At 34.8% G+C, this 27,975-nt stretch overlaps 2 protein-coding genes and 1 long non-coding RNA gene across 5 annotated transcripts; 1 reads left to right on the top strand and 2 right to left on the bottom strand.

Annotated features, from left to right (window-relative positions):
• Nucleotides 1-9: 9 nt before the first annotated feature.
• LOC128240146 (interferon-induced protein 44-like) lies at nt 10-26,489 on the bottom strand. Of its 2 annotated transcripts, XM_052956667.1 has the most exons (8): nt 26,399-26,489; nt 24,509-25,058; nt 23,575-23,660; nt 21,902-22,090; nt 21,642-21,785; nt 14,895-14,987; nt 1,799-1,970; nt 10-1,428 (listed from the first exon to the last, which is right to left on the bottom strand). In XM_052956667.1, the coding sequence occupies exons 2-8, from the start codon at nt 25,041-25,043 to the stop codon at nt 1,103-1,105; spliced, it is 1,545 nt and encodes a 514-aa protein (XP_052812627.1). In that variant the 5' UTR covers nt 25,044-25,058; nt 26,399-26,489; the 3' UTR covers nt 10-1,102. The 2 variants fall into 2 exon arrangements, with proteins under 2 accessions (XP_052812627.1, XP_052812628.1); XM_052956668.1 differs by lacking the exon at nt 14,895-14,987.
• LOC128240150 (uncharacterized) lies at nt 3,014-17,573 on the top strand. 2 transcript variants are annotated; one of them, XR_008262056.1, is made up of 4 exons: nt 3,014-3,028; nt 3,315-3,409; nt 10,101-10,500; nt 17,321-17,573. It is a non-coding gene; the product is annotated as an uncharacterized LOC128240150 (long non-coding RNA). The 2 variants fall into 2 exon arrangements; XR_008262055.1 differs by lacking the exon at nt 3,014-3,028 and having other exon boundaries at nt 3,252-3,409.
• On the bottom strand, nt 11,493-12,629 carry LOC128240149 (uncharacterized). The gene has a single exon (XM_052956669.1). It carries the CDS (start codon nt 12,508-12,510, stop codon nt 11,782-11,784), a length of 729 nt encoding a protein of 242 aa, XP_052812629.1. The 5' UTR covers nt 12,511-12,629; the 3' UTR covers nt 11,493-11,781.
• Nucleotides 26,490-27,975: the final 1,486 nt, after the last annotated feature.

Raw genomic sequence — 27,975 nt, 5'->3', positions numbered from 1 at the left:
TATATTTATTTGTATCATAAAATCATTAGAATTCTTACACGTACACATTAGAAACACAGTGTTACATGCGTCCGTTATTGAAAATTATAAACATATAACGCAAAGATTGAACAAACTTATAACCATTGTTAATGTCTTTTTCTGATCGTTTTTTTTTTGGTTTTGTAACAAGAAATATACAATTTAAAAAAAACTTATATATGTAATACAATAAATGAACTGTCAGCTGACAACTAAAACACTGAAACAAACTAGTATTAAGGCAAAGCCATACTTATAAAGTACAAGACAATACAAATTAAAACTAACATAAGCTGTCACAGTAACGTGACAAATACCCCTAATTGGGCCTTATCGGACAGAAGGCTATTATTTGAGCACAGAAGATGTTTGTAAAACATGTAAGCATCCATCAGGGCAGGCAATTAGTCATTCGCATTATATGTATGTTGGGCAATTTAAGGTTATGACCAACATCCTTACACGTTTAAGTATAGTAGTAATAGTAATTCACCAGTTAATTAATTCAATGGATAATATAAAGTTCAGAATATGGGCCAAACCATTTATAGAGTTATACAGATAGTTGCTTAAACGTTAATTTAAGTGGTTAAACATATTTTTCCAGTATGACTTTTGACCTAATGAGTACAAAATCAGAAGGGTACAGGTCACCGCCACCGCGACCATGTCATTTGACCTAATTTTCAATCGGGATCATCTGCTTGTCATGATCAAAATCCCTATCAAGATTGAAAACCGTAGGCCCGAACAGACACTAAGTATTATTCAGATAAAGTCTTTTGTGTTCAAGGTCACCGCGACACTGACGTTTGAAATTCAGACGGTAAATTCAATAGGGTTTATTTGCAAGTCATTATGCCCCTTCTAAGCTTGACGCCCGAGCACACTCTAGCTATCAATCGGACACCCTTTTTGTGCTAAAGGTCACCAAGACAATAAAGTGTCATACAAATGTATTCATTAAACTTTAACCATGAATTAGCAAAATGATAATAAAGAATCCGAATTAGTTCTAACACGTGAATACCCTGCAAGATTAACTCCATCTCACATTACTTAATAAAAACTGCTTTGTAATTTAAGCGGTATCTGACCCCACCGCTTCCGCGCTCTCCGCAACATCATTTCCGCCGTCTCGCAACTTCACGTTTTCCATGTGATCCATCGAAAGGTGTATGATTTGCCGCAACGCCAACAGTGACAGCACATTCAAATCTTCGTCGACCTCTACTTCTATCTCGTAATTCTTCACTGGATGCACGTTGTTTCTACTGATACCAATGACGGTCGCTGCTTTTTCCACGCACTCCTTGACCTTTGGATCTTTAAAGGTCGTCTTCCAGTTGTCCTCCAGTTCAGGAGCAATCTTGTCGATTTTGGTCAGCAGGGCAACACAAGGGATCCCTGAAAAAAGGAATCGGATACAATGCAATCCAAACTGATGTAAACCGAAGTAGGTATATCTTTATATTTTATATTCACGTTAAATTTAATTAACAAATCAAATAAACGTCATCGCTATAGTCATAGATTAGTGTTGTATGGTGGACGTGTACAACCGATACTCTTACCATATAGAAAATTCGTATAGAAACAATTACAATCAATTCTCTATGGCTCGATATCGCTTGGCTCGATATCCTCGATGGCTCGAATTTGACTAAAAGGACCAATTTTCTTTTCTAAGTTATACTAGTTTGTCTCGATTACGTTTAAACTATACATGCGCGTCAAGCAGTATTTCAGACCTAAATTTGAATTTATAATGACTTACCTTTTTCGTCCATCAAAGATTTTAGTGCTTTCAGTTTAGACGTGTTTTCATCTGTGAAAGCATCAACCGTCGTAGCACCAATGACGATCGCTCCACAATGAATACGATGGCTCATTGTTGGTTTCTGAACAAACTTCTCTGACTTCCATGTGATGTGGGTTGATGGGTGAAACTGAGTAAAATAGATTTGCTTATTTTTAATTATGTAAAGGTGGTTATTTGTAGGGTTTGGTCAGATTTTCTTCAATAGAACTGTACTTCTTTGCAGCAGATGACATAATTAAAACAGTATGTGTACAAGAAAAATGAAATAAAACAAATACATGTGCTTGCAAAGCGCATATTGTAGGGCATTTACGACGTACATACAATATGCTATATAGCCCTTATAGCGACCCCCTCGGGATTTTTTTCGTTATTGTTTTGCCAAAAACTAACTATATTTTTGTATTTTAATCAAAACGTTATTTTCGTGAAAATAACTATTATTTTGTATTTTAATCAAAATCGACCTCCAATTTGTGTTTGCAAATCCTAGATTTCGCAAACTCAAGTACCCTTTAAATACGGTGTAATCGAATACTGGCCTATACTTTAGTTAGAAGGCTTCATTAAGGTATGATTTTGGTGTATTTTGTTTGCGAAATGTTTTTGGAAGTTTGTCTAATTGACCCGCCAACTTCGGGCCCCAGCGGGGTTTTCGCAGAAAAACACGGGGTTTTTCACTATCACGCGGGATTTTTCTCCCGTTTTTCAAAAGCTGGGGAAAAATCCCGCGGGGTTTCAATAATACACGATTCAAGTTATTTTAGCTCAAAACAACATTTTCTATCAAAAGGAGCAATATGCTTCGACACCGGAAGTGAAATAACGCGAAACAAAAAAAACCCGCTTTTCAGTACGGGGTTTTTCTCCTGCGGGATAAAACTCCAAGATTTTACCGATAATGCAAAATCCGTAAAAACCCCACTTCTAAGCTAGTATATTATTGTTATGATGTTAATTATCACTTGTTTAAGGATTTTGAAATACTTGCTTTTTATTTAAAGAACAATAGAAATTTTATGAATGTTTTTTACGGGAGAAAAACCCAGCAAAACCTGGTTTGACTATTTATGATTTAAACGCGATTATTGCACTTTATTTAAAGCAAAAACAAATGTTACTACATATGTATCTTATATGTTTAATATAACAACCATGTTAGTTATGTAAATGATATTATTAAAGGTAATTTAACTAATTTCGAAACTTATGAAATAGTGTAATGTAACCTTTTTAAAAAAAAATCTTCCTTTTTTAACCGTCTTTAAAAATAATGCAGGAATGAAAATTATACGTGACGTTAAAGAGTTGTAACGTTAAAAAGATGATATTGCTTAAAATTGTTTAATTATTGGTACTTGAATCTGACTTTAAACCGGTTTAACACAAACATACAATTACAATAATCAATACCAGGGTATCATGCTGGAAAATTACGAATGTGTCAGACGAATTATTTTGTTTTTCATAGAAGATAAACAAAATCATCGAGCTTTGCAGAACGATGAATCAGAATGACTGAATGACACTAAGTTTTGCAAAATGGATATATCCCTAACTTCCATGGTAAGTCATATATATTTTATTCTATTGCATTTTTGTGTGGCTTGTTGAATATGTATCAGCTAAGAACACAGGTAGATCTACTTGACACAAACAATTTTAATAAGAATATCTTAATACACTTATCCCATATATAAGGCGATTATTGATTATGTGACTTGCACCTGTGGCTAAGAAGTAGGACAACTCTTGGTTATGCACCAGTCAGTTGTAACCGCACCCCCCCCCCCCCCCCCAGTCCAGGGAATGGCAGGGACTTTGACTTTCGGTCCAGCTAAGCCCGGGCAAAGGCCCATTTTCCCAGCTATCCCCGGTATACACCCAGTCTCGGGTAATCACGGCCTCCCCAGTTCCGGAGAATAGAGGGGACTTTGACTTTCTGTCCAGCCAAGCCCGGGTAAAATCCTTGTCCTACAGGGACGAATTGCTGGTAAAATCCCTGCCAAATGATCCCGTACCCCAAGGACCCTAGGTAAGGCCTCCGGTAATCACAGCCTTCCCAGGTCCGGAGAAAAGCGGGGACTTTGGCTTTCTGTCAAGCCAAGCCCAGGTTAAATCCTTGTCCTGCGGGGACAAACTGCCGATAAAATCCCTGCCAAATGATCCCGTACCCCAAGTAGTCCAAATAATTGTACGTTGACAGATTTTTTTATGATTTTTGATATGGCAAATCCTTAAAGTACAAATTGTTTTGTACCAAAAGTGGGTAGTTGTTCCGGGTTAAAGCATATTGCGTCCATTAAATATCATAAAAACAAGTAATATTACCAGATTATGTTATTTTATATTAGTTCCGTACACAAAAAATAAGTACCCAACGAATAATTATGAGTTTGACGGTCTATCTCGAAGCTTGTCGGATGTGGCCTACTTATTACGATTGTGTCGAGTTGTTCCGTTTGGCATAATTGTTGTCTGTGTCAGTCAACTTTCATTTTATTGGAAAGGTAAATGTGTTTTAATGCATTTAATGCTTGTTTTGTGCAAAATAACTTCTTTTACATGTATGGTAAATTATGAATATAAACCTTTATGATCAATTTCAACCATAAAATACTGCACTTAATACAATTTCAATATTTTTCAAACACCTCTGGTTTTTACACAAACCCGTTTAGACATTAGGGATTGGAAGAAACCCGTATAACACGTCTATTATTTTAGACTTGTACCCCAAGGACCCTAGGTAAGGCCTCTGGTATTCATGGTCTCCCCACTCTCCTAAAAAAACGGTGAGAAAAAACAACATTATTATTAAAAGTATTTATTCTTTTCATGAAAGTCTTTTGCCTGTAATTGCGCATTCAACATCCTAATGCAATATAAACTGTCATGATCTGCCCCCAGATTTCAGATTTAGTAAGCTTCTTATGACACAGACAAAAGTTTTGCCTATATATATGATCTGCAGGTTGGCGCATGATTATTATATATTTATGGCATATTTAGCTGACTGCAGTGGTCAAAATTGACACCAGCCCAAATTTTATTTAGCAGGGCTTGATAAAAAAATTAATGCCAAGCATTAGTGTTAGAAGTCGGGCTTGTACCTTCAAAAGTCTAATTGGATGACTGACTCAGTATGTGCATGTTTTGACATATTTTTGTTACTGTTTGGACTTTCTGGTAGCATAGTTGTGCTTGTTAGATGTAAATTCTTCCCTCAGAAAAAATGTATCCATGGTGTGTGTTTTTCCATGTAAATGTCATTATAACTATAACTATAGTATATGTCACTGTTATATTGGTCTAAATAACTGTTTAAAGATGTGATTACTTTTAATGTACCTGTCCTCAGAATTATTAATTTGTAAGTTGTATACATGAATGTAATGTCTGTTCGTGAATAGCTATTCCCATGGGGTGTATCTCTTCATTGTACTAAATGTCCTTATAACTCTTACTATAGTATATATATGTCAGTGTAATGTTCGTCCTTGAATAACTGACCCCATGGCACGTGTCTTTGTAATGTACCATACATTTTAGAATGACTATTATGATTATTACTATATATTGAAAGTCAAATGTAATGTCCGTCCCTGAATAAATGTCACTATAGTGTCATTTTTTGTTATAAAGTACATTTTAGAATAACTATTTATACTATATTGTATGTAATTGTAATGCTTGTCCCTGAATAACTGTCCCCATGGTGAGATTCTTTGTAGGTACATTTGAGAATACCAATTTCTGGAGTGTGTGTCAATGTTATGTCCGTCCCTGAATAACTGTCACCATTGGGTGTGTCATTACAATGTACATGTCAGAATTACTATTACTATAGTATAATGTCATTTAGTCAATGTATGTTTGTCCCTGAATAACTGTCCCAATGGTTCAATTCTATGTAAAGTAAATGTCAGGATAATTATTAGTATATGGTTATTGTCAAGTGTGATGTCTGTCCATAAATAAGTCTCCTCATGGTGTGTGTCTTTGCAATGTTCATGTAAGAATAACTATAACTATAGTGTATGTCAATTAAGTCTAGTCAATGTAACATCCGTCCCTGAATAACTCAGTCCTCATGGCGCTTGTCTTAAAATGTTAATATGTCAAAATAACTAGTACTTATAAAAGTGTATACATCAATGTAATGTCCGTCCCTGAATAACTGTCCCCATGGCATTTGTTATAACAATGATAATGGCAGAATAACTATTCCTATAATGTATGTCAATGAAATGTCTATCCCTGAAATCCCTGTCCCCATGGTGTGTTTCTTTACAATTTTCATATCAGAATAACTATTTTTATAGTGTATGTCAATGTAATGTCCGTCCCTTATTAACTGTCCCCATGGGGTATGTCTTTGCAATGTTCATAAATTTCAGAATAACTATTTCTATATAGTGTATGCCAATTTAGTGTGACAGGCCCTGATTAACTTTCCCCATAGTGTGTGTCTTTGCAATGTTCATTTCAGAATTACTATTTCTATAGTGGTGTTAATGTAATGTCCGTCCCTGATTAACTGTCTCCATGTAGGGATTCTATGTAAAGTACACATCAGGATAATTAATTACTGTATTGTATATCAGTGTTATGTCTGTCCCTAATTAAGTCACCCTAAGGGTGTCTGGTGTGTGTCTTTGCAATGTTCATGTCTGAAATACTATTAGTATAGTGTTTGTAAATGTAATGTCCGTCCCAGAGTAACTGTCACCATGTAGCGAATCTGTGTAAAGTACATGTCAGGATAACTAATTACTATATAATTGTATGCCAATGTTATATCCCTAAATAAGTCTCCCCATGGATGCACCAGTCAATTGTATCCACGCTCCCCCCCCCCACCCAGGTCTGGGGGTATACCGGGGATAGCCGGAGAAAAGGGCGGTGTTTTTACTTTCCAGGTGGCCCCGCAGGGCCGGGTGACCGCGGTGGTTTTGTCAAAGGGCCAAATTAAGCCAAGATTGGGCCTTATATAGAGTCTCTGGGGTGCGGGGGCGTTTGGCCGGGGTTTAACCATCAGTTCGTCCCCGCAGGGAGGGGATTTTACCCGGGGTCGGCTGGACCGAAAGTCAAAGTCCCGGCTATTCCCCGGACCTGGGGGGGCTGTGGTTACAATTGACTGGTGAATTATAATGTCAGTCCCTAAATAAGTCTTCCCATTGGCGTGACTGTCATGGTAATGTACATGTACCGGTAATTATTACTTTAGTATATTATTTTAAAACTAACAGTAGGATGTCAAAATGACTTAATTAATTACACCATGATAAATGATAATATATCATGAGTGGATGGTACTCTGAAATTGCAGAGCTTAATATTATTTTTTTTAGTTGAAAGATTTTACTATTGTTAAAGTGACTAGTCAATAAACAGAATTTATGATGAAATGGGTTTCATTTTCCTACATGCCTTGGCGAAACAAAATAATCCGCTGAGTTCTCTCCATTCCTTGAAGCTGTCAAATAAGTTCACATTTTGATTATATATATCTTAAATATATATGTCTAATGTCTACACTCATGCACAATATTTTGCTAAGAATTGGGCGCAAGTCCGCTAACGCGTTCACAGGGGGTACTTTGAATGACTGGGGAATAGCACAGTAGCGCCCCTAGTGTGCCTCCTTGTTTTCAGTTCCTACTGAAAGATTACTGTTGGTCAGCCTTAGAGTATTTGAGGTTGGCTGATGTAGTTTTTTCAACAGTCAGAGACTTCTGTTAAGGATTTCCACTCCTTTATTCTAAGAATAGTGTTCCTTTTAAATCAGCGATAACAAATATTGCAATTGCAAATCCAGTATGATTTAAGTCTATTTCATGTATAGTTATATGAATTTTTTATATGTGGCAGGTCTATTTTAGAAGTATTTTGTTTATAATTGTCTCTATGGCTGCATTTATGCCACTCTGATCCTGTTGTTGTTGAGATAATGAAGATAAAATTCTCTATTAACAAAAAGTCCACAATTAGAAAATAGTAGGAGAGAACATAATTAAACTTTTCCAAAAAAAAAAATCTTAATCAAGATATGGAAAGGGCCCTTATAATAACCTAATTAAACTTAAAATTAAAAACAAAAAGTAAGACTTTTTAATTACTCTAAAATCTAGGTGTAAGATGACATTAAAGCTGCACTCTCACAGATATATATACCATTTTGACAACTTTTTTTTTGTTTGTCTTGGAAAGAGCAAATTTCTGCCTAGATATCTGCAAATAAATTTATGATTGCTGACAAAATCAGATCGTATATTTTCACATTTTTCTGTTTGAAAAATTGATGTTTTTTAAGGAAAATGCATATTATATCATTTTTGGATTTTTTGTTAGTAGTTTTATTTATATAACTGGTTCCATGGATTTTTGCAAAAATTGGCTGGTTCCAAGGCAAACAATAAAAAGTTGTCAAAACGTTCAATCTGTGAGAGTGCAGCTTTAAGTGCACTGTACAAAGAAAGCTGGTAAAAATAATGAATAGACACTTAAAGCAAAATTATGTTAACTGGGACCAATAATATGTTATCTTACTCTCAGGTTTAAACAATTGCATATAATAACAATAATTATAGTTTTGTCTGGCTTTTCTTACACAAATAGAAACTAATTTTTTAATCAAACAAAAGACATTAAAACTGCATATCCAGAATATCCTTGAAATAATATCAAAATGCCAAAATAAAATGTACCAAAAAAAAACAAAAAACATCTGAATTAAATAACAATTAGCCACTTTAGCAAAATGGAGAATTATACATTTAAGATATTCACATAAAATTCACCTCAATTTTTCCTTTCCATATGATTATATATATTTCTTATTTTTTTCCCTCTTTGCTATTAGCCTATAAATCAACATGACCATAAGCAATTATTTTAATCAATTCTGTGAAATGCTATGAAATTGAAGTTCAATTCTAAATTGACAGTCATGTATCTCTTCCAATATTATAAGGATTTATATTTTAAGCATAATTAAGGAACATGTATTTTGATCAATTAAAGTGCATAACTGCAGATTATGTTTATTATCTTAAATAAATTATAAGCCTATTCATAATCATATTATATAGCACCATTTTCAGAATAATGATTGTCACATTAACCAGGCTTTCCCTGTATAAAACTGTCATTCATAAAGAACATTAAAAGGCAATTTTAACTCAGCCAATCAGATGTCAAAAACAGTGAAAGGGGCAATGTCAAGTCCAGTGAAAGGGGCGGAGCTAAGATAAATACTGACATGAAATGTAGATGGATCTTACCAACTGAGGAACTATTTTGATTTTCCTCATTTGCTTGTAATAAAAATTAAACTTTTACATTGATACAAATTTATCAATATATTATTAAATATAAAAGTGAATTATAAAAGCAAAATAATGACACCAAACATGACACATCTTGCATAAAGATTAGCATTTTGATAAACTTCCTAGAATTGTTATAATCAAAATACCTTGCACCAATATATCAAATCCTACTCCCACACAATGCAATGTAATAAAGTAAAAATATATACAGTAAGCAGCAAAACTGTCTTCAAATTAAATCCTTGATTAGGCGAAACAAATATTCTTAGTTTCTACTAACATCCCCCCAAAAAAGGGTAGATAGGTAGGCATTACTTTTTTTTGGACGACCATAATTCTTTAGCAAACTGACCTGTATCAGGGTATTATTTTAGGTCTCTGAAAAAATGCATTTTGATCAAAACGCCAAAAAAAAAATAGGAAGAAAAAAATAAATTCAGATCGGTGTAAACAAAGATTTGTATAGGCATTATTATGTCCATGTTATCATATCAGTGATCAAAATAATCACAAGCCCACAAGCCCTGCAAATGTAAAGTTCTTTCTTGGCTGTCAGGGGCCCAGGGCCCACTTCAACTCTTGATTTATGGTAGGTTCTGTTGAAAGTGTTTGAAGCAAAATACTAGTTTAAAAATATTGGCTTTGAAGGTCTCCATAGTAACACTTCTAAACCTAACAAATGGAGTGAATTAGGGGGTTAATTGGGGGTAATAAAACACATCTTGATAGTGACAATTTAAGTTTTAATCTTTCAAGTGGTGGTTCAACTAAGGAGGGATATATATATATATATATTCTGTAACATTCTAAACTTTAGCATAAAATGTTAACTTAAATTTAATAAGAAAAAATATAATTAAAATGTGAAACTTTTTTGTCATTTAAAAAACCTTGTCACAGCTTCACATTTTCTTATTTTTAAGGCCTTCGACATATTTGAGTGGGAATCTGAAACAACCTCTGACACAACAACTTAATTTACAAGAACAACCCTGCGTATAAGAACTACAATACTTCTGACAAAAACAAACAAAAGCAACTCCAGATTTATGAACAACTCTGATTACTAGAACATGAACACCAACCCCATCTTCAAGAACAACAACTTCAACCCCAGAACATCAACACTTCCTGCAGGGACAACTACAAAAACATCGGCTTCAAGAACAAATTCATCCTAAACACAAACATCAGCAACAACAGCTACCCGAATAAAACTACTCGAACTACAAGAACACCAGCAACACACTCTTTAAGAACACCAGCATCATCATCTTCTTCTAGACTTGCAAATGCAACAAACACCAAAGACAAAGTTGAATGGTATGTATATATGAATGCAAAGTTTTGACATACACATGTATAAGATATAGTTATTTGTCTTATTCCATAAATATGACCTACTCATTAGAACGTCATTGATTAAATTATGTAATTGAATAAAACTAAACAATCAATTTGCTATCATGGATTCTTTAAGTCAATGAGCATATGACTTTTTTTATTGTCTTTTTATTTTGTTAATGTCTCAAAAAACATTATTGAAGTATTCAACAATATATTTTGAATAGGTTTTTTTTATTAAAGATTATGTTCATGCAACATAACCTACTTTATTTGTGTGCAATGTAGCCATAAACTTAAAGGGACTAGACACCAGGTTGGCAAGTACAGTATTTCTTCAAAATAAGCCTAGAACTGTCGATGTGATCATTTAGAAGGCTGATAATACAAAAGGGTTATTAGTACTGTGTTTTGATCCGGGAGGTTGTATTTAACTTGAGTGGATTTTTGCAGATTCGGATTTCACAAGGCACAAGCCTCCCGGATCAAAACGCCATACTAATAACCCTTTTATTATATATACATTACTAATTTACTTGTTACATCACTTAAAAGCCACATGTTTTCATAATAAATGTCATTTTAAAGGGTCTGTCTCACAGATGATGAAATAGCGAAAAAACAAATTGTCGAAAAAGGACATAAACTTGGCATCGATGTGTACAATGCATTGAAACGTACTAATTGAAGTACCACATAGTTTACAATTTATTTAAGTTATTAGCAGTTACTTAGTATTTTTCCATTAAAAAAGATTACTGGGTATGTGTTCAAGGTAGAATTCATTCAATCATGCGTGATTGGCTAGAAGGTGCAGGGTTGTCATTAATATTCATTGTAGAAGGCTGAAATATTATTTGAGGCGGCTGAACGTCCGAGCGTCGAAGACGCGAGTTTGCTAGGGGGGTCCGGGGGCATGCCCCCCCGAAAATTTTTCAAAAAAACGGTGCCAAATCGTGGCATTTGAGCAGTTGTGGGCCCATTAATCGTCCGAATTTGGTCTCTAAATTTTACTACTTTTTACTTAGTTTTCTGGGTTTGTTATACTGAAGAAAAAAACCCAAGATGTCATGACTTTGCAGGGAGAAGCATGCCATCTCTTGGAAAATTTTGAAAATAATGATATGCACTTCTGGCACTAGAGCGATTTCGGGTACAAGTAACAACACTTAATAACTACTGTACCTGTGAACTTTACTTTAAAACTCAGTTTTTGATTATTATTTGTTTAAGAACTTGAAGTATTACCAAACTGCACAGTCACAAATTTTTGGAACAACAATCTTCGTCATCTGACCAGTCTGAATCTGAGTCGCCAGCATCATACTCGTCAAGGCTAAGCTTTTTTAAAGCAATGTCAACTGCTGTCCTGATGACATCTTCACTAACATCCATATATGGATCTGTCTGGACTCCAGCATCCTCAACATCTATGACACTTGTAGCACTAGCAGCTGTGACTGTTGCTGATCCAGACTGTTTTGGAAGTTTACGCCTGTTTCTGTTCTCTAACCATGCATTTACAGCTGCCTTCACTAGCTGCTGACCTTCCAGGGATGATGGCTTAGGAGCATTTATGCAAATGTGAAGCAAAGACTCTAACATGGATGTACTCAGTCTGTTACGCAGCCTTGTTTTCAAAGCCTTCAGTGTACTAGCACCTCTCTCAGGCCATGCATTAGAAACTGGGAGTGAGGCTATCACTTCTGCAATGTAGATTACATTGGGATACAGTTGCCTCACTGCAATATTCTTTAGCAGTTGTAGAAGACACCATTCAGTAGTAGTTTCTGTTTGTTCTTTGCCTGATTTAACAGAATCAGGCATGCTAGGTTTGATGACATCTCTCAAATGATATTTCATTCCTTCCCACTCTGCTTTCAGTCTGTCTGATTTATCAGGATTTTCCTTGAAGTAATGATTAGACAGCACTTCAATTTGACCGTGACCATAACTCCTCATCTCAACACCAGAATCAGGCACCAGCATTGGATCAAAAACATTGAATGCTTCCAAGACTGGTGAGCTATCTGTAAACCTGTTGTCAATGTTCTCAACCAAAGCACTGACATATTTTTCAAATAGAGTATGCAGTTCCTTTGCGTCATTTTGATTTCAGCACACATGTCAGTGAATGATTCAATGTCCCGACTAAGACTTTCCATTGGTTTGGCATCAGCAACGAGATTATGTAGCCTATCTTTTGTCATATTTATAGCGGGTACAATGGCTGCAAAACTCAAATATCCCTTTTGGAATCGACGGGACAGATCACCAAGGATGGGAAGAATGTCTCTAAGAATGTAGATGACGCCAATAAATTTGAGCTTTTTCATCTTCGTCAGCAAACCTGAGGCTATTGCATCACTCTCTTGGAAATGCGCAAGCGTTTGGAGAACTGCCTCGTAGTCTTCATGAACAGCTTTTACCGAAGCTTCAAAACTCAACCATCGTGTGTGGCATGCTTTTTTCAGGCGTTTGGTTACACCCTTTACAGCTTTGCCCTCAAGCCGTACAGATTTCAGCTGGGTTTGAATTTTCAAATATGCTGCCATTCTTTTTGGCGAGTTCTGAAAGTACTGCCATAACTGCCTAAGCAATAACTCTACATTGCTGATGTATTTCAAGGTATGATTGGTATCTGTGCATGCAAGGGCAAGACGGTGGCAAACACAATGTACATTTAACAGTAGAGGATTGACCTGTTTCAGTCTTGCAGCAACACCAGAGCGTTTGCCAACCATCACGGAAGCACCATCAGAGGTTAGCCCAGTAAAAGAAGACAAGTCCAACCCTCCACGCTCCTCAAGTTCTTCAAGAATCAGAGTAGTAATTGCATTTGAATCTGCAGACTCAAAAGATTCAAGAATGTTCTGGCAAGCCAAGAACTGAGTTTCAACATGACCAGTCTCTTTGCAAAAGTACTGTATGAAAGTTACAAGATTTTCAGCTACTGATACATCTGATACTTCATCAGTAAGTATACCAAATGCTGATGCTGCTCTCACCTTACGCAGTACTTCATTCTTCATAGTCTGACCTAGAGTTTCAAAGATTTCCTGTTGGGCTCCCCTGGATCTATGCCCAAAGTATTTCAAACTGTCTACATCATATACCTTTTCTATATGATTCAGCAATGGAACAAACTGTCTGTTTGCTATGAATGTACTCATCATAAAATAAGCACTACTGAATGCCTGTTCTAGAATTACATTTTGTGTGTCCGACCGTTTGTTTATTTCCGTTTGGAAGTAAGATGCCCTTTGAAGCATTTCACTTTCAAGTGCTGCTGCATGAAGAATGCTCTTGCTGTGGGATTTAATGGCATCTCCTTTCAAACGGACACTTGGGGCAGCTGCAAAAACCTCCTTAAGATTCTGTGGGTGTTTCATATCATGTTTACGACAAGCAAGGCAGAACATTCCTTCGCCTTCAATGTAGCAAAGCCACCAGTGTTCTTTATTCAGCCAACTGTGCTGAAATTTCTTTGGCTTAAGTCTCTGCTGCTCATGTAAATTTACACTAGTGCAGTCTATCTTACTGCACAGGAATACATTGTGTATTGTTTTGGAGGAGTCAAAAAGGTTTTCTATGGCTTCTCTACATTCATCACCAGTCCAATGTCCACATGAGGGTTTACAAGCTGGTTTGGCATCATTCTCTCTGACAGGACAAGAACCACCTGGTTCTGTGCTGCTGGCAACATCTGTCTGGGTGATAGGTGACTGCCTTTTGACATGCTTCAAAGGGTATCTTACTTCCAAAAGGAAATAAACATAATACAAATAATATATAGATATTGTAATTATCATTTGTGTTTCATGTTTTCTTCCATTTCCATCGTGTTATAAAATTAATTAAAAGTAGTGTTTATATCACTATTTAAACCGATACCATATGCAAAACAACCAACATAACTACAAAGAAATTTCATATTATTAAAAGCTTATTTTAAAAACAAAACAATCCAGCAGCTTTAGCCATTCTAGAACGCATTTATAAAGCACAGGTGGAAGGGACATATCTTTGTGTTTTTTTCTCTTAAAACTGATTTCATAATAAAATTAAAATAACAATATATTCTTAGCGGTTTACCATAGAATTTAATTTAGAGATCTATTAAGATATCAGTTTTAAGAGAAAAAAAAACACAAAGGTATGTTCCTTCCACCTGTGTTATAAAGTACAAATGCATTTCCGTTGCTTTACATACTTTATTATTAAAGAGATAGTTGTTTATTGGAGCACCTGATACCACACAAATAAACAACCCACTCGCCTTCCTAATCAGTTATGTCTTCCGTGCAGATTTTTTGATGAGGTATTGGAAAGAAGAAATAGTCTGCATGCAGATTAAAACATAAATTATGTACCCAATGATTCTTCAGTTGACTTGGAAGACTTTGTGGTCTCGGATGAGCATGTGGGTGTTGATCCGCCACTACCTGCATCATGACTGGATGCATCTGAAATACATCAGGGCAGGCATTATAAATAATGTATGGTTATTGCCAGATAAGCAAAAAGAAAATATATATCTAGTATATTATACGTCTTGGTTTGGTTGTCACCTGTTTTCAACAATGTTTCAGTCACAACAATGTATCTATTTAAACCTTATACTTAATAACCTGAACCCTAACAAAAGCCAATTCATTCTGAAAAAAATGGCACAAGTTCCCCTAGCCTAGGCAGTTTCATTAAAAATTCGAGCATAGGTTCCCCTAGCCTAGGCCGTTTGATTAAAAATTTGAGCATAGGTTCCCCTAGCCGAGGCATTTTTCTTATGGCTATATAACATTATACAATGACTATAAGTGGAGGGGGGATACAAGTTAAAAATCAGGAGAGTTTGGGGCTCCAGAGTTCCATTTATCCTAATGAAACTCTGACCCTCCTGTGCAGAGAAATGTTGCAAAAGAATTGTACTTACCTTGCTGACTTTCATAAAATATCATCGCAGGAACAACGAATAGTTAAAAAACCGAACGATATCAACTTCAACAGTTAACTGAAAATAATATGAACATCATGAACATGCAAAGTCAAAGCACGCTTTCAACATAAATAGTTAAAAAAACCACACGGATCCAAACTGAACATAGTGTAACACTGTAAAGTATGTTCTTACTGGACACACGGGCGAAAAAATCGTCAATCTTTCTCTTTTTCATGTTTGTATTTTTTTCATGTTTGTATCGTCGTCTGTTATCTGCCGCAGTTCCGTATTATGTTACCGAGTTCTCCATTGGGCAAGCGAAACTAGTCAACCAATCAGAAGATACTTTACATACCGGTTCTTAGGTTACATCCGGTACAGTCCTTACAAAAACGAATGAAAATATGAAAAATATCCTCGTCGTCACGATATTTAAAAAAAAAAAAAAAAAATCCCCCAAGATTTGAGCCGGCGCAAATCTTGATTGAAACGGTCAATTTGGCCGGCGGCCGGCTCTTAATGACAACCCTGACTGGTGTTATCACGTGAAGTTGGACTTCAATTTTTGCGACGCGGGACCCGTTCTCCGATACAATCTTTTTTTTTTTTACATTTTGGTACTTTTTTTACAATTATGACATCAAAGCGTAACACATTCTATTAGATAATTGTCCTGAGATTCGTTACAGAAAAAACTTTTTTGTGCAAATCTGTGACACAGTCCCTTTAAGGACACATTATTTTGTTTTATGACATCATTTTAACATCACGCAATGACACTTGTAAAGTTGTTATGACGTGACGTCACAAGAGTTGAAAACGGCTGTAGTGCACTAGAGTGGAATACAGACTACTGTATTTTGCGATATGTATTACTTGTGGATAAATGATGGGTATATAATAAATAATTTTACATGATTAAAATAAACAGAGCAATCATTTGACTATCTCATTTGGGTTTAATTGTGTAAAAATAGTGAATTAAGTTTTCCAAGTTTATATTATATTCATTTATGAATACAGATAAATATACTGATGCTTTTTTAAACTTACTGGGATATAATATGTGGTAAACACACCCCAGAAAGTTTCATATCGACAATATGTGCAAAAGCTGTGAAATTATGTGTCTTAAGCAATGTTATATAGCTATTAAAGTAAGATTAAAAGTTATACACTAGTATATCAATTGTATGTAAGTTTTTGACAGTTATCTATTTTTTTTGCAATTGTATCATCTGGTGTCTAGTCCCTTTAATAAACTCTGTTAAATTCATACATTATTGAAAAAAATGACAAGCAGCAATTGTCATCACTTGATCCTTGCCTTGGGGTTAAGTTTTGCGTTCAGGTCAGTTACATGAAAACTATCAAAGTTGTCACTTTGAAACTTGGGGAACTTGTACATCTTATACCCTTCTTCACATTATACCCTAAAGATATTGAGTCTCACCTGTTTTTAGGGTAAAAAACGTGAATTTTGGTTGATTTTGAGAAATGGACACTAAGCTTCTTCATAGAAAATGAAAGGATTATGCCTTCAATATATCAAACTCATTTAGAAGGGAATGGGGAGGATGGGGGATATTTTAGTATTTGTGGACTATAGTCTAATTATTTTAAGTTTAATAAAATAATGTGCTTAGAAGGCGGCTTACAAGCAAACTATCAGAGCTATCACTTTTAAACATTGGAATATTCACTTTCAAATGTACAATATGAAATAAATTTACAATAAAAGGATATAATCAGACGAGCGTTCAGAACCCGCAGGTGGTGCTCTTGTCATATGCCAAATGTGCTGGTATAAACAAGTGCCATTTTTGTGTGAAATTAAAATTTTCCTTTCTAAAATTGCAGGCTAACTTCAATGGAGAGGACAGAGTAATGGCAAAAAGACGATCATTTTAAAGAGAGGAGGAAGAGGGATATGTAAAGAGTGTTCTGAGGCCAGGATATCAGCAGTGCGTTCAGTCAGGCGAGCGTTTACAAAACGCTCGCAAACGTTTTGTTTTGTATCTCTGTTGCAACACAGCGCATATACGTTAAGCGGGAAACCAAACAGCAAACGTTCGCCGCAAACATCTTTCATCTTTACTGAACGCGTTGCAGATTCACGATGGGGGAGGGAGGGGGGGGGGGGGGCGGTGGAACAATTTTCGAGAATTATTGACATACATGTGTATAAATATATATATATCATGGTAGGAACTGTTTGCCTTGTCAACTGTGACTGAAATATTTAGTTCTTGTGTCAGCCTGTGCTTATCTCAAATATTTAATGACATTTTTTTGGTTTGTTTGATAGACATGATAATTATATAACTATTAAATATAAATGGCAACAATTATAGATAAAACATTGTAACTCAGGTTAACTTTATAATAGATAATTAATTGTTTATATGCAATATATATTAAAGGATGCATATTTCTTTTATTCTTGAATCTATTTTTTGTGTGTTTTTTTTTCATATATCGAAAATATTTTTCATGAATGTGGGTTTTTAATTCTATGTCAGTCTCAGAAGAATTAAACAACTTGTGTTGAATTTATTTGCTAGACTGAAACTAGGCTGTTAATATTGGTCAGACTAATTGAATCAGAGAATAATTAATGTACAGCTAATCGGATTACTGACCAATAGAGTGAATTTAGTCAATGATGTATGACCCTAAGATTAAGATTGACTTAAAGCTGCACTCTCACAGATTGAAGTGAACTTCTTTATTTTTTGGCTTGGAAAGAGCCAATTTATGCGAAAATGCATGAACAATAGTGTCATAAGACTGCATAGTTTACTTTCTTATTTAAGTTCAAGAAGTGATGTTGAATGCCATTACATTAATTTTCGAACAGAAATCTACAAATCTGCGATCTGATCTTTTGTCAGCAGTCTGATTGCAAAAAAGAATGTAGAAATTTGCTCATTTAAGACAAAAAAATAGAACAGCTGTCAAAACCGTAAATCTGTGAGTGTGCAGCTTATTTGCATATTTTGAACTTATGTTTCTTCATTCGTTTTTTTCATTTTTAAAGTTATTATTAATTTAGATCTTAGAATATTGTTTTTATATTGATTTATAAATATATAACAGTATTATACTAATATCAAAGTAAATTTGTACTGGCCAATTTTAAATGGACAGTTAAAGCTGTACACTCACAGATATACAATTTTTACAACTCTTATATTTTTGTCTTGGAAAAAGCACATTTTTGCGTAAATATCTGTAAACCAGTGATAAAAGATTGCTGCCAAAATATCAAATTGCGGACTTTCATATTTATGTTTGAAAATTAATGTTTTGTTGCATAAGACATCAATTTTTGAACTGAAATATGAAGATCTACAATCTAATTTTTCAGCAGTCTTATTTAACTGTTTTCTATGGATTTTCGAAAACTATGGCTCCAAGACAAAAAATAAAAAAATTGTCAAACGTTCAATTTGTGAGAGTGCAGCTTTAATAAATGGTTAAATGTTGTTGTTTTTTAATTCTGATTTTTATAATAAGTTGATGATCGCCATGTATCATTGATAAAACATGTAAAAAAAAATCTTGTTTATTTTCCAACGCTGTTTTGCATTTAAATTTGCTGACATAATGCTCTCCAAAAACTTCTGATATGTGGTTTTAAAATGTGTGTTCATCCTTTATTCAGCTAGTGGATGGAATTCATTAAACTACTGTATTCAGTACACCATGCAGCTCTTCCAATTGTTTGAATGCAATTATTTCACAGAATCTGATAATAGAGGGACCGGACTCAAGATTCTACATTGCAAGAAAAAGTGAAAATTGTCAAAATTTATCATCAAACTGTTATGTTTCAACAGTGTACAGTGCACTGAATCTTACTTATGTAATCATATAAGTCGAAATTAACTCACTTTGTCTACCATGTAAATCGAAGTAAATTTAGAAATAGAAATCATGTATTTATCTGTATATATGTTTATGTGACCTTTACATGCTTAAAGTAGATATGATAATACTAATAAACGGGAAAATCATTATGGGCTATTTTTTAAAGATTACTTGTCTCAGAGAGAGAGACAGTGATGAAATCTTTTAAACACATTAAATGATGTAATATCAGTCTCATAATAATTGGTATTGATTCGGCTAGGCTTGTTTTGAGGTAATATTGAATATCTTGTTTTTGGATCATCTGGTGTCCAAGTCCCTTTAATGTATGTCTGGGTGGGAATCAGCCACCGGGGTCAGCCACCGGGGCTGAGTAGGCGACAATGCTAGTGCATTGTCTATCATGGGTTTAATCCCCATATTGAACAGTCCCTTATCCATACTGTTTTACCAACCCTTTAACATTCAGTATAAAACATTGTGGACACAGGGTATAGATTACAAAAGTATTACATTAGTATTAAATGGGTTTTGTCACTTGTGTGTGTGTCTATGGGGGAAAGATCTTTGTTAAGCAAAAAAAAAATGTAGTCATTAATGGTATTTTTCCTAGACAATAAAATAATTATAGATAATTATTAAAGCTGCACTCACACACATTGAACGTTTTGACAACTTCTTTAATTTTTGTCATGGAACCTGAAAGTGCATTCAAGACTGCTGACAAAAAAATAGTCACAGATTTTTTCTTTATAAGTTAAAATTTTATGTTTCATGCATTTTTCTTGAACCGTAAGAAACGGTTTATAGAGATAAACGATAAGTTTTCTGACTGAAATTTAAAAATCTGCTATCATATATTTTGACAGCAGTCTTTAACCACTGGTTTCAAGATACCAATAATGGGTAATTCGAAGACAAAAAATAAAAAATCTGTTAAAACGGCAAAACTGTGAGAGTGCAGCTTTAAAATGTTAAGTGGCAGTGAAGGGGAGTGGGGTTTGGGGTTAGTTATCCATTATTTAAACGAAATTATATATCACTTGGTAGTTCTTAAATGAAATTTTAAAGTCTTAAATGAAAGTGATCATGTAGACAATAAATAAACTGGAAGATCACTGATGGCTATAACGGCTGTTTATCGACGATGCCGACGGTTACAAACAACTAATTATTAAAATCTGATTGTTTTTTTATTAAAAACACATGTTAACTTAATATTATTGACTCAATATAAATATGTAAAACAACTTCACTTCCTTAACAATATCCAACCGCTGGAAATTGAAATGGCTTTTGTCGGTGTGTTTTTTTTTTCGTTAAATAGCATTCCTGATTTTTGCTGGGTTTTTCTCCCGTAAAATATGCATTAAATTAATAGATTTCTCAAATGAAAGAAATGACTCTAGAATAGTCATTCAAATTAGTATTTACATTAAAGTAATGTATAAAATCTCAAAAACATAAAGCTTGAATTGATTTCTTTTTTTGCTAAAATGTAGGAATTTTATCCCGCAGGAGAAAAACCCCGTACTAAAAAGCGGGGTTTTTTTGTTTCGCGTTATTTCACTTCCGGTGTCGAAGCATAATGTTTCTTTTGATATAAGATGTTGTTTTGAGCTATTATTAATTTATTCTCATTTTCGCTCAAATAACTGATAACTGTTTTTATTAAAAAAATAAATAAATAAATGCTTAGTAACCATCGTCTAAATTAAATAATGTTTTAATATATACTTGAAGTTTTAATCACCAAAAACTCATTTCTAATCTAATTTTCGTGAATATAGCCCATTTAAGATTTAGACCGTATTTGAGATAAAAAAGATATAACATTACTACACAAACTTTACACTAAGATCCTTTTCTCCAAAGAAGGCTAGTTTCAAAAGAAAACACATTTACGAAACGTAACACAGATGACGGATAATTCATGCGTTTCGTTGCTTAACATAAAGTTATTACATAATGTAGCATTTAATCACCATTTCCAGCTTGAAATGAGACAGTATTATGATTCGTGAAATTCCCATTTCTATCTTAAAATTGATGGACGGGTAACGGACATTACAGCTGTTATTCCTGAAAGCCCAAAACGTGAAATGGCAGATTCAAACGTTAAAGATAACGTTCAATCGTACTTTATGAAAACCTTAACGTCGTATAAAATTAACACTGCGCTGTATTGTGGTATTAGTTGCCCACAGTCCAGATAAGTTGAGGTATATTTCCTCAAATAATATTTAGTAATTGAATTTATATAAACGAATAAATGAGTAGAGAAACTACAAGGATGTTATGCACTAACCATAAAGTGATCGCAAACATGCCCCTCTAATATGTGATAGAAATCTATCAGATCCAATCCAGAAGCTTCAGTAAATCCAGGAGTATCATAAACTCGAATGTTTGCCGATGACCCAGAACTGGACTTCAGTGGATATGGCGTGTACTTAAAAAAAAGGATGGTCTCGTGAATCTTGTTGAGCAACATAAAGACAATCGATTTTTGGCACTTTTACAATTAAAAGGTTCTAAAAAATGATAATGGCTAAGGGAATGACTTACCAATGTCGTCGTGCCTGTTCTGCCACACCCCGTAGACGCTCGCTGTGATATTCTACCAGCAAACGTTGACAACAGACTGTTGACGCAGCTGGACTTTCCCTCTCCCACCGGCCCAAACATTGCAATCCGGAAGTCATTTACGCCGAGCCCAGATACTGGCTTAAGAGAAGCTATGTCCTCCAGCATTTTCTAAAAAAATGGAACAACATTTAATTGTAAAACAACAATATTGTAGACGCCGACAACAGAGTGTTTATGCAACTTGAATTTCCCCACCCGAGGGACCAAACAGTGCGACCCAGAATGCATCAAGTCCATATGCCGATTAAAGGAAAAATGTGTCCTGTATAGTTCAGACAATATTTGAAAATGAGAATAGTTCAATTCAATTTAATTCAAGTAAGATGAGTCCTCGATAGGTTTTTTTTTCATATAGAGATGTAACACGTGTAGAATAAATAGTAAAAAAAACACGAAATATATTATTAATCGTTAGCTGTTCAAAATACAATTAGGAACATGTATTTCCGTTGTCTTTATAATATGGTGCTGATTGAACTAATTACCAGTTAATGCAATGTTATGTTTTCTTTATATTTCTGATCCCAAAACAATGAACATGAATATTAACACTCAAGCAAGAGATGTCACAAGAACGTGACAAATCCCCTCTCACCCCCCCCCCCCCCCGAAGTCTCCGTTGGACATGTAAGTTGTTGGACCAATACAAACAGATAACCTTTACTTTCTAACGTTTTTTCATCACTACCTTCCCATGCAATTGCTTACTTTTTTAATGAGCAAAGTAGGAACACGAAGATGATAAATCACTGCTTAATGGAGTGAATGTCAATTCCTGTCTGTTATACTCTTAAAAGATAGTGTTGGGCATTATTAAATATAAATATATGTGAACACTGTACATAGTATTAGATATAATTATTGCTAGTATTAATAAAAGTATGAAAAACAAACCAACTTTTATGTTAAAGAGAATTAAAAAAACGAACTAACACTGGATAACTTTTAAGTGAATGTAATAGGTAAAGGGCTTGACCAGGTTTAACATATAGATCTCTTGGTATCCATTATCAATAGGGGTCATCCGCTGGTAGTGTTCGAACAGCCTAGTATGAGGATCGTATGGCCATAGTTTTTATTAATTATTGACCTAAGCCTTTGAAACCAAAAGGGGTCATATGCTGCCATGACCAACCTCTCTACCACATTATAGGTCCTATGTCCAAGCGGTCTTTAGTTGTTGATCGAAAAACGTTTTTCAGATACATTTCACCACGACCTTGACCTTTGATCCAAAAATCGTATGAGTTCATCTTCCGGCCATGAAAAATCTGCATAGCACGTTTGAGACTCTAGGTCCAAACGTTCTACCGTTAATAATCGGAAACGTTTATCAGCTCAAGGTCACCACGACCTTGACCTTTGACCACAGAGCTCAAAATCGCTAGGGTCTGCTAGTCATGACTTTCTTGCCTAAGCGTGAGGTTCAACGGCCTCAACGTTCGCAAGTTATTGATAGGAAACCGTGGGGACGGACGAACGGATAGACCGAAGGACTGACGGACCATGGGGTATTTCATTACAAACAAAAAATAATGCATGCTAATAGCAGTAAAACTTAGAACTTCCAATCCGTAAATCAGTAACCTAACCTTCTGACTCCATTGGGTCGTTTTTCGCCATGGCTTTTCTTCTATAGGTTTCGGTACAACATGGCGAGCACAGTTCCCACTGCAATCTGCATGATATTAATGATAATAGTATTCACATATTGTTTATGCATTTAGGTAAATGTATATTATGTTATAATATTTACACCTCAACTTCCATTCCTTAAATGAACTGCCTTTCGGCAATTGCGTTCATCAATCGATGAACGTAACATCTTCGGATATGTTCGGATCGTAATCCATTGCATAACAATATACATGAAAGCTATTGATCTTGTTATTGGTTGTATTGTGTTTGCAGGTCCCGTAAAATATAGAACAACATTTTTAAAAGTCTTAGTTTATTATATTTTAAATATATTGGTACCAGAAGTGTTTCAATTTTACGTCTTAAAGTGATTTCAAGTGGTTGATCTTTTCCCGCGTTATTGTGACGTCATTTGAAAAAAAGTTTCCGGTTATAGTCGGGTCGTTCTATTTACAGAATGGGTAAGAACGGATTACTGAAAGGTTTTCTTAAATGAAATGAAGTACGTTTTTAACAATTCTTGAATGAAATAATGAACTATTGGTGTAAATATAAGGAATGAATTGCGGGGTTGATGTCATTATCGGGATATGAACGCAATTGGGTTGGTCAAAATACGCGTGGAGTCATTCGGACTCCACACACATTGACCAACCCAATTGCGTTCATACCCCGATAATGATATCAGCCCCGCAATTCATTCCTTAAATAAACTCGGTCATTAATCTTATAAGTAGTAAGAAGTAAACAAGATATAGCAATTATTCAAATAACAAATGTAAATTGCTTTTAGGTTATTTCTAAATAATTAATGCGCAATTAATCCGTAGTAATGTTACTATAATAATAGTTTTGTTTTAAGAAAGAACTTTGTGATTAATCACTAACCAACGACTTTATAAACCTCCAGTTCTTCAACGCTTTTTGTGTCATTGTTGACTTGTGTTGCTTTTGTACCGCTTACGTTGTAGTCGGTTCCAAAACCATTCCTACTACCAACCAATTTGTAAAAGCCTCCGATCTTTGTGGCACTGTTGAACGTCCACAAATCATGTCTACCGCGCCCGAAAATCGGTCCGCAACCAGCCACATCAATTAATGCCCGCGAATGATTGGATACTGGGAATTTATTACATTTAATATCTCCAGAAAACTGCAGCTGATAGAGAAATGCCTGCTGGTCGGTCACATTGTCATCGCATGATGTCCACGACTGGCTAGTGTATCCCCCATACACGGACTTGTGCTCATTGTGTATCACAGTGACTGTAGGACCTTGGTTGTTGCACTTGTTGTGGAAAGCACTTGCTGTTCCGCCGTCTATGGAAAAGCTGAACAGCAACACAAAGTCCTTGTGGCCCTGTCCAATCCATTGTTCTAGTTGGTTCTTCTGGTCATCTGACAATCTTCCCTTGCTTGCCATTGGATCCCCTTGTCTCTGGTAAAATGTAATTCTTAATATATTTGATTCTCAGGAACAGGTATATCAAGTTCCATCAAATATCGTTGTTTATAACAGAATTAAAAGCAAATCAAAACCAACCATGTAGGGGTATCCGAAGCAGCAGCGACTAACAAGAATAACACAAGGAAATCAACCATAGTTTTAAATACTTTGTTCAATTAAGCAGATCTTATTGTATGTTTCCTGTTACAGTTTTTTTTCAAATGAGGTCATTATTTGTGAAAGAATTGTCATTCGAACATAACTGTTTTTCCTGCACTGCCCGTCGTGTTTTCAACAGACATCAATTTGTGCAATGCTTGCCCGTCCTAACACTGAGCTTTTTTGTATTTTATTTATTGTTACTGAAATTGAAATCACGTTGTATTCTTTATTCTATAAATGTGCGTGACCAGCCCGGCATTGATTACGCCAGGAATATAACGATATAAAGTCCTAAATTTGCAAATATTAGGCGTAAAATGGAGTTTGAAAAATTAAATCCAATGATAAAAAACCCGTAAGGATTACAGTTGGTGATTCACATGACATTTTTACTAAGTTAATATTAGAATTAAAAGATTTATACCGGAACGACGTATATTTGCGTCGTCGTAAAATACCCCCCCCCCCCCCCTCCCCCAACCTTCCGCGAGTCTGAGACTGTAGTTCACGTAATAATGTCATTAATGAGGATTAAGAAAGAAGGGGACCATTCATGTATTTCAATGGTGTAGTGTAACAAGTCATCTTCAACTAAGTTTTAATATTATAAGTAGAACTATTGCTACTTTTGATTTCCTATAATTTATTGTAAGACTGTAGGAAATCAAAAGTTGTAAAATAAATTCGGCTGGAAATATTGAATATTTACATTATTGGAGATGACTCGTTATACTACACTAATTAAATACATATTTTAGTAACAAATATGATTATTACATTTTTAAGGAAGACATGTACACCATTTATATCATTATATCTCTTTCTAGGCTGTTAGATAATATAGCAAATCGAAAGTAGGAACGATCACAAGGTGGCTTGAGGATAGTAGCTAATCTCATTTAACGTAACAGTCCATACAGTTAAAATTCCCTCTGTTCATACCATAACACATAAATCACTTTTGACTAAATTAAAGAATATGGCATCCAGCCACTGGGAGTACGATAAGAAAAATACATTTATAAACTAGTGCTTAAGTGAAAGGAACTTAATCAACATACTATTTCTTCATTTACATGAATAACAATTATTCACGAACGAAACAACATAAAACGAACAAATACATTCAAATTGTATATTGCTAAAAAATAGTATAAATGGATACTCACAAACTGCCGAGTTTTATGTACCAATCGTCCCAGAGTTCATACTTGTTTTCCAGCCTGCCAAGAGGTCATGTTTGTATATATTTGCAGGGGAAGCTACTCTCTCAAACTTTTGATACGTTACAACTCTTGATTGCATAAACAATGATAATCTTTTATTAATAAAACATTTGACATGCGCAGTCCTTGATAATGTTTAAAAATGAAAGTAAAGTTTTAATTACGCAAGCTAACTTGTGTCTTTGAAAATGTGTAAGGTTGCACCCGATATATACTTCATGAACTCTGACGATAACAAAAGCCCACTTAGTATCGTAAGGCCACACACAATTGATGTTTGAGGATGTCACCCTCTCGCCATTTGAATCCGAAATATCACTTACTTTGTGTCAGGACTGGCATCCGGAACACCGCTTAATTTTGAACTGAAATGCGCTATACCATGTATTACAGATATTGAATAAAACATCTTAATTTGGTTGATTTTCGATTATTTTATTTCTACTTCAGTTTATACTTTATACTTATTTCTTTTAGCTTGATTGTGTCGATTGTGTCGAAAGCTTATAGAATCACGCTCGAGTCCGTTTTCTAGGTAGAAATAACACTGGCATCTTTTTTGAGGAGCCATGAGAATGTTTCCCTGGTTGGCTGGAGCCCATAACCTCTAGGTTGAGAGGCGGACAACTGTACAACTGAACCATTTTCTATCTTGGCTTCTCTGTTCATTCCCGACAACAAACAGTGATTTTTTTTAGATTTTTATATATGGCAAATCTTTCACGTACAAATTGTTTAGTATCAAAAGTGGGTAGTTGTACCGATCAGGATTCCGGGTTAAAGCATATAGCGTCTATAAAATATCATAAAAACAAGAAATATTACCAGATAATGTTATTTTATATATGTTCCGTACACAAAAAAATCCAACTTATAATTATGAGTTTGACGGCTTTTCTTCATTTCATTCTGTCAAAACATAACGATATATACATGAAGGGCACCTGCAAGTCTTCAGGGCACAGTTTTAAATCGCTCGGAATATTTCGGCCATGGCCGAGTTGTTACGATTGTATAACGAGGTCTATAACGATGCTTGTTTAGTGCAAAATAACATTTTACTTACATGGTAAAATATGAATATAACTCTTTATGATCAATTTCAACCATAAAATACTTCACTTTAACGAATTTCAATATTTTTAAAACACCCCCGTTTTTGCACATTCCCGTTTAGACGTTAGGGATTGGAAGAATCCCGTATAACACGTCTATTATTTTAGACTAGGGCCAAGATAAAACAAGTACCCGTATGAAATTCATTTTCAATTGTCATCACACAATTACCTCCCTTGTAGACGACTGTCGTCTGTAGCATAATGGAAACCTATTCTCGTGGCAATTTTAAAAATCAAAATAAATTATTTCTCGCTTCAAAAGGAACAATAGAAAAGTTTTCGCGCTTCATTCAATAAATAACGCTGTCCTCTTTTTAGAACTATATAATGAACGATTTAAATATTTAATCATAACATAAACATAATCTGAATCACTGCACGCATTTCCATAACAACCACGAA

This window comes from Mya arenaria, chromosome 7, assembly GCF_026914265.1.
Source record: "Mya arenaria isolate MELC-2E11 chromosome 7, ASM2691426v1".
Lineage (NCBI taxonomy): Eukaryota > Metazoa > Mollusca > Bivalvia > Myida > Myidae > Mya > Mya arenaria.
Note: the sequence above shows the minus strand (reverse complement) of the source record. Positions and strands in the feature narration are given on the sequence as shown.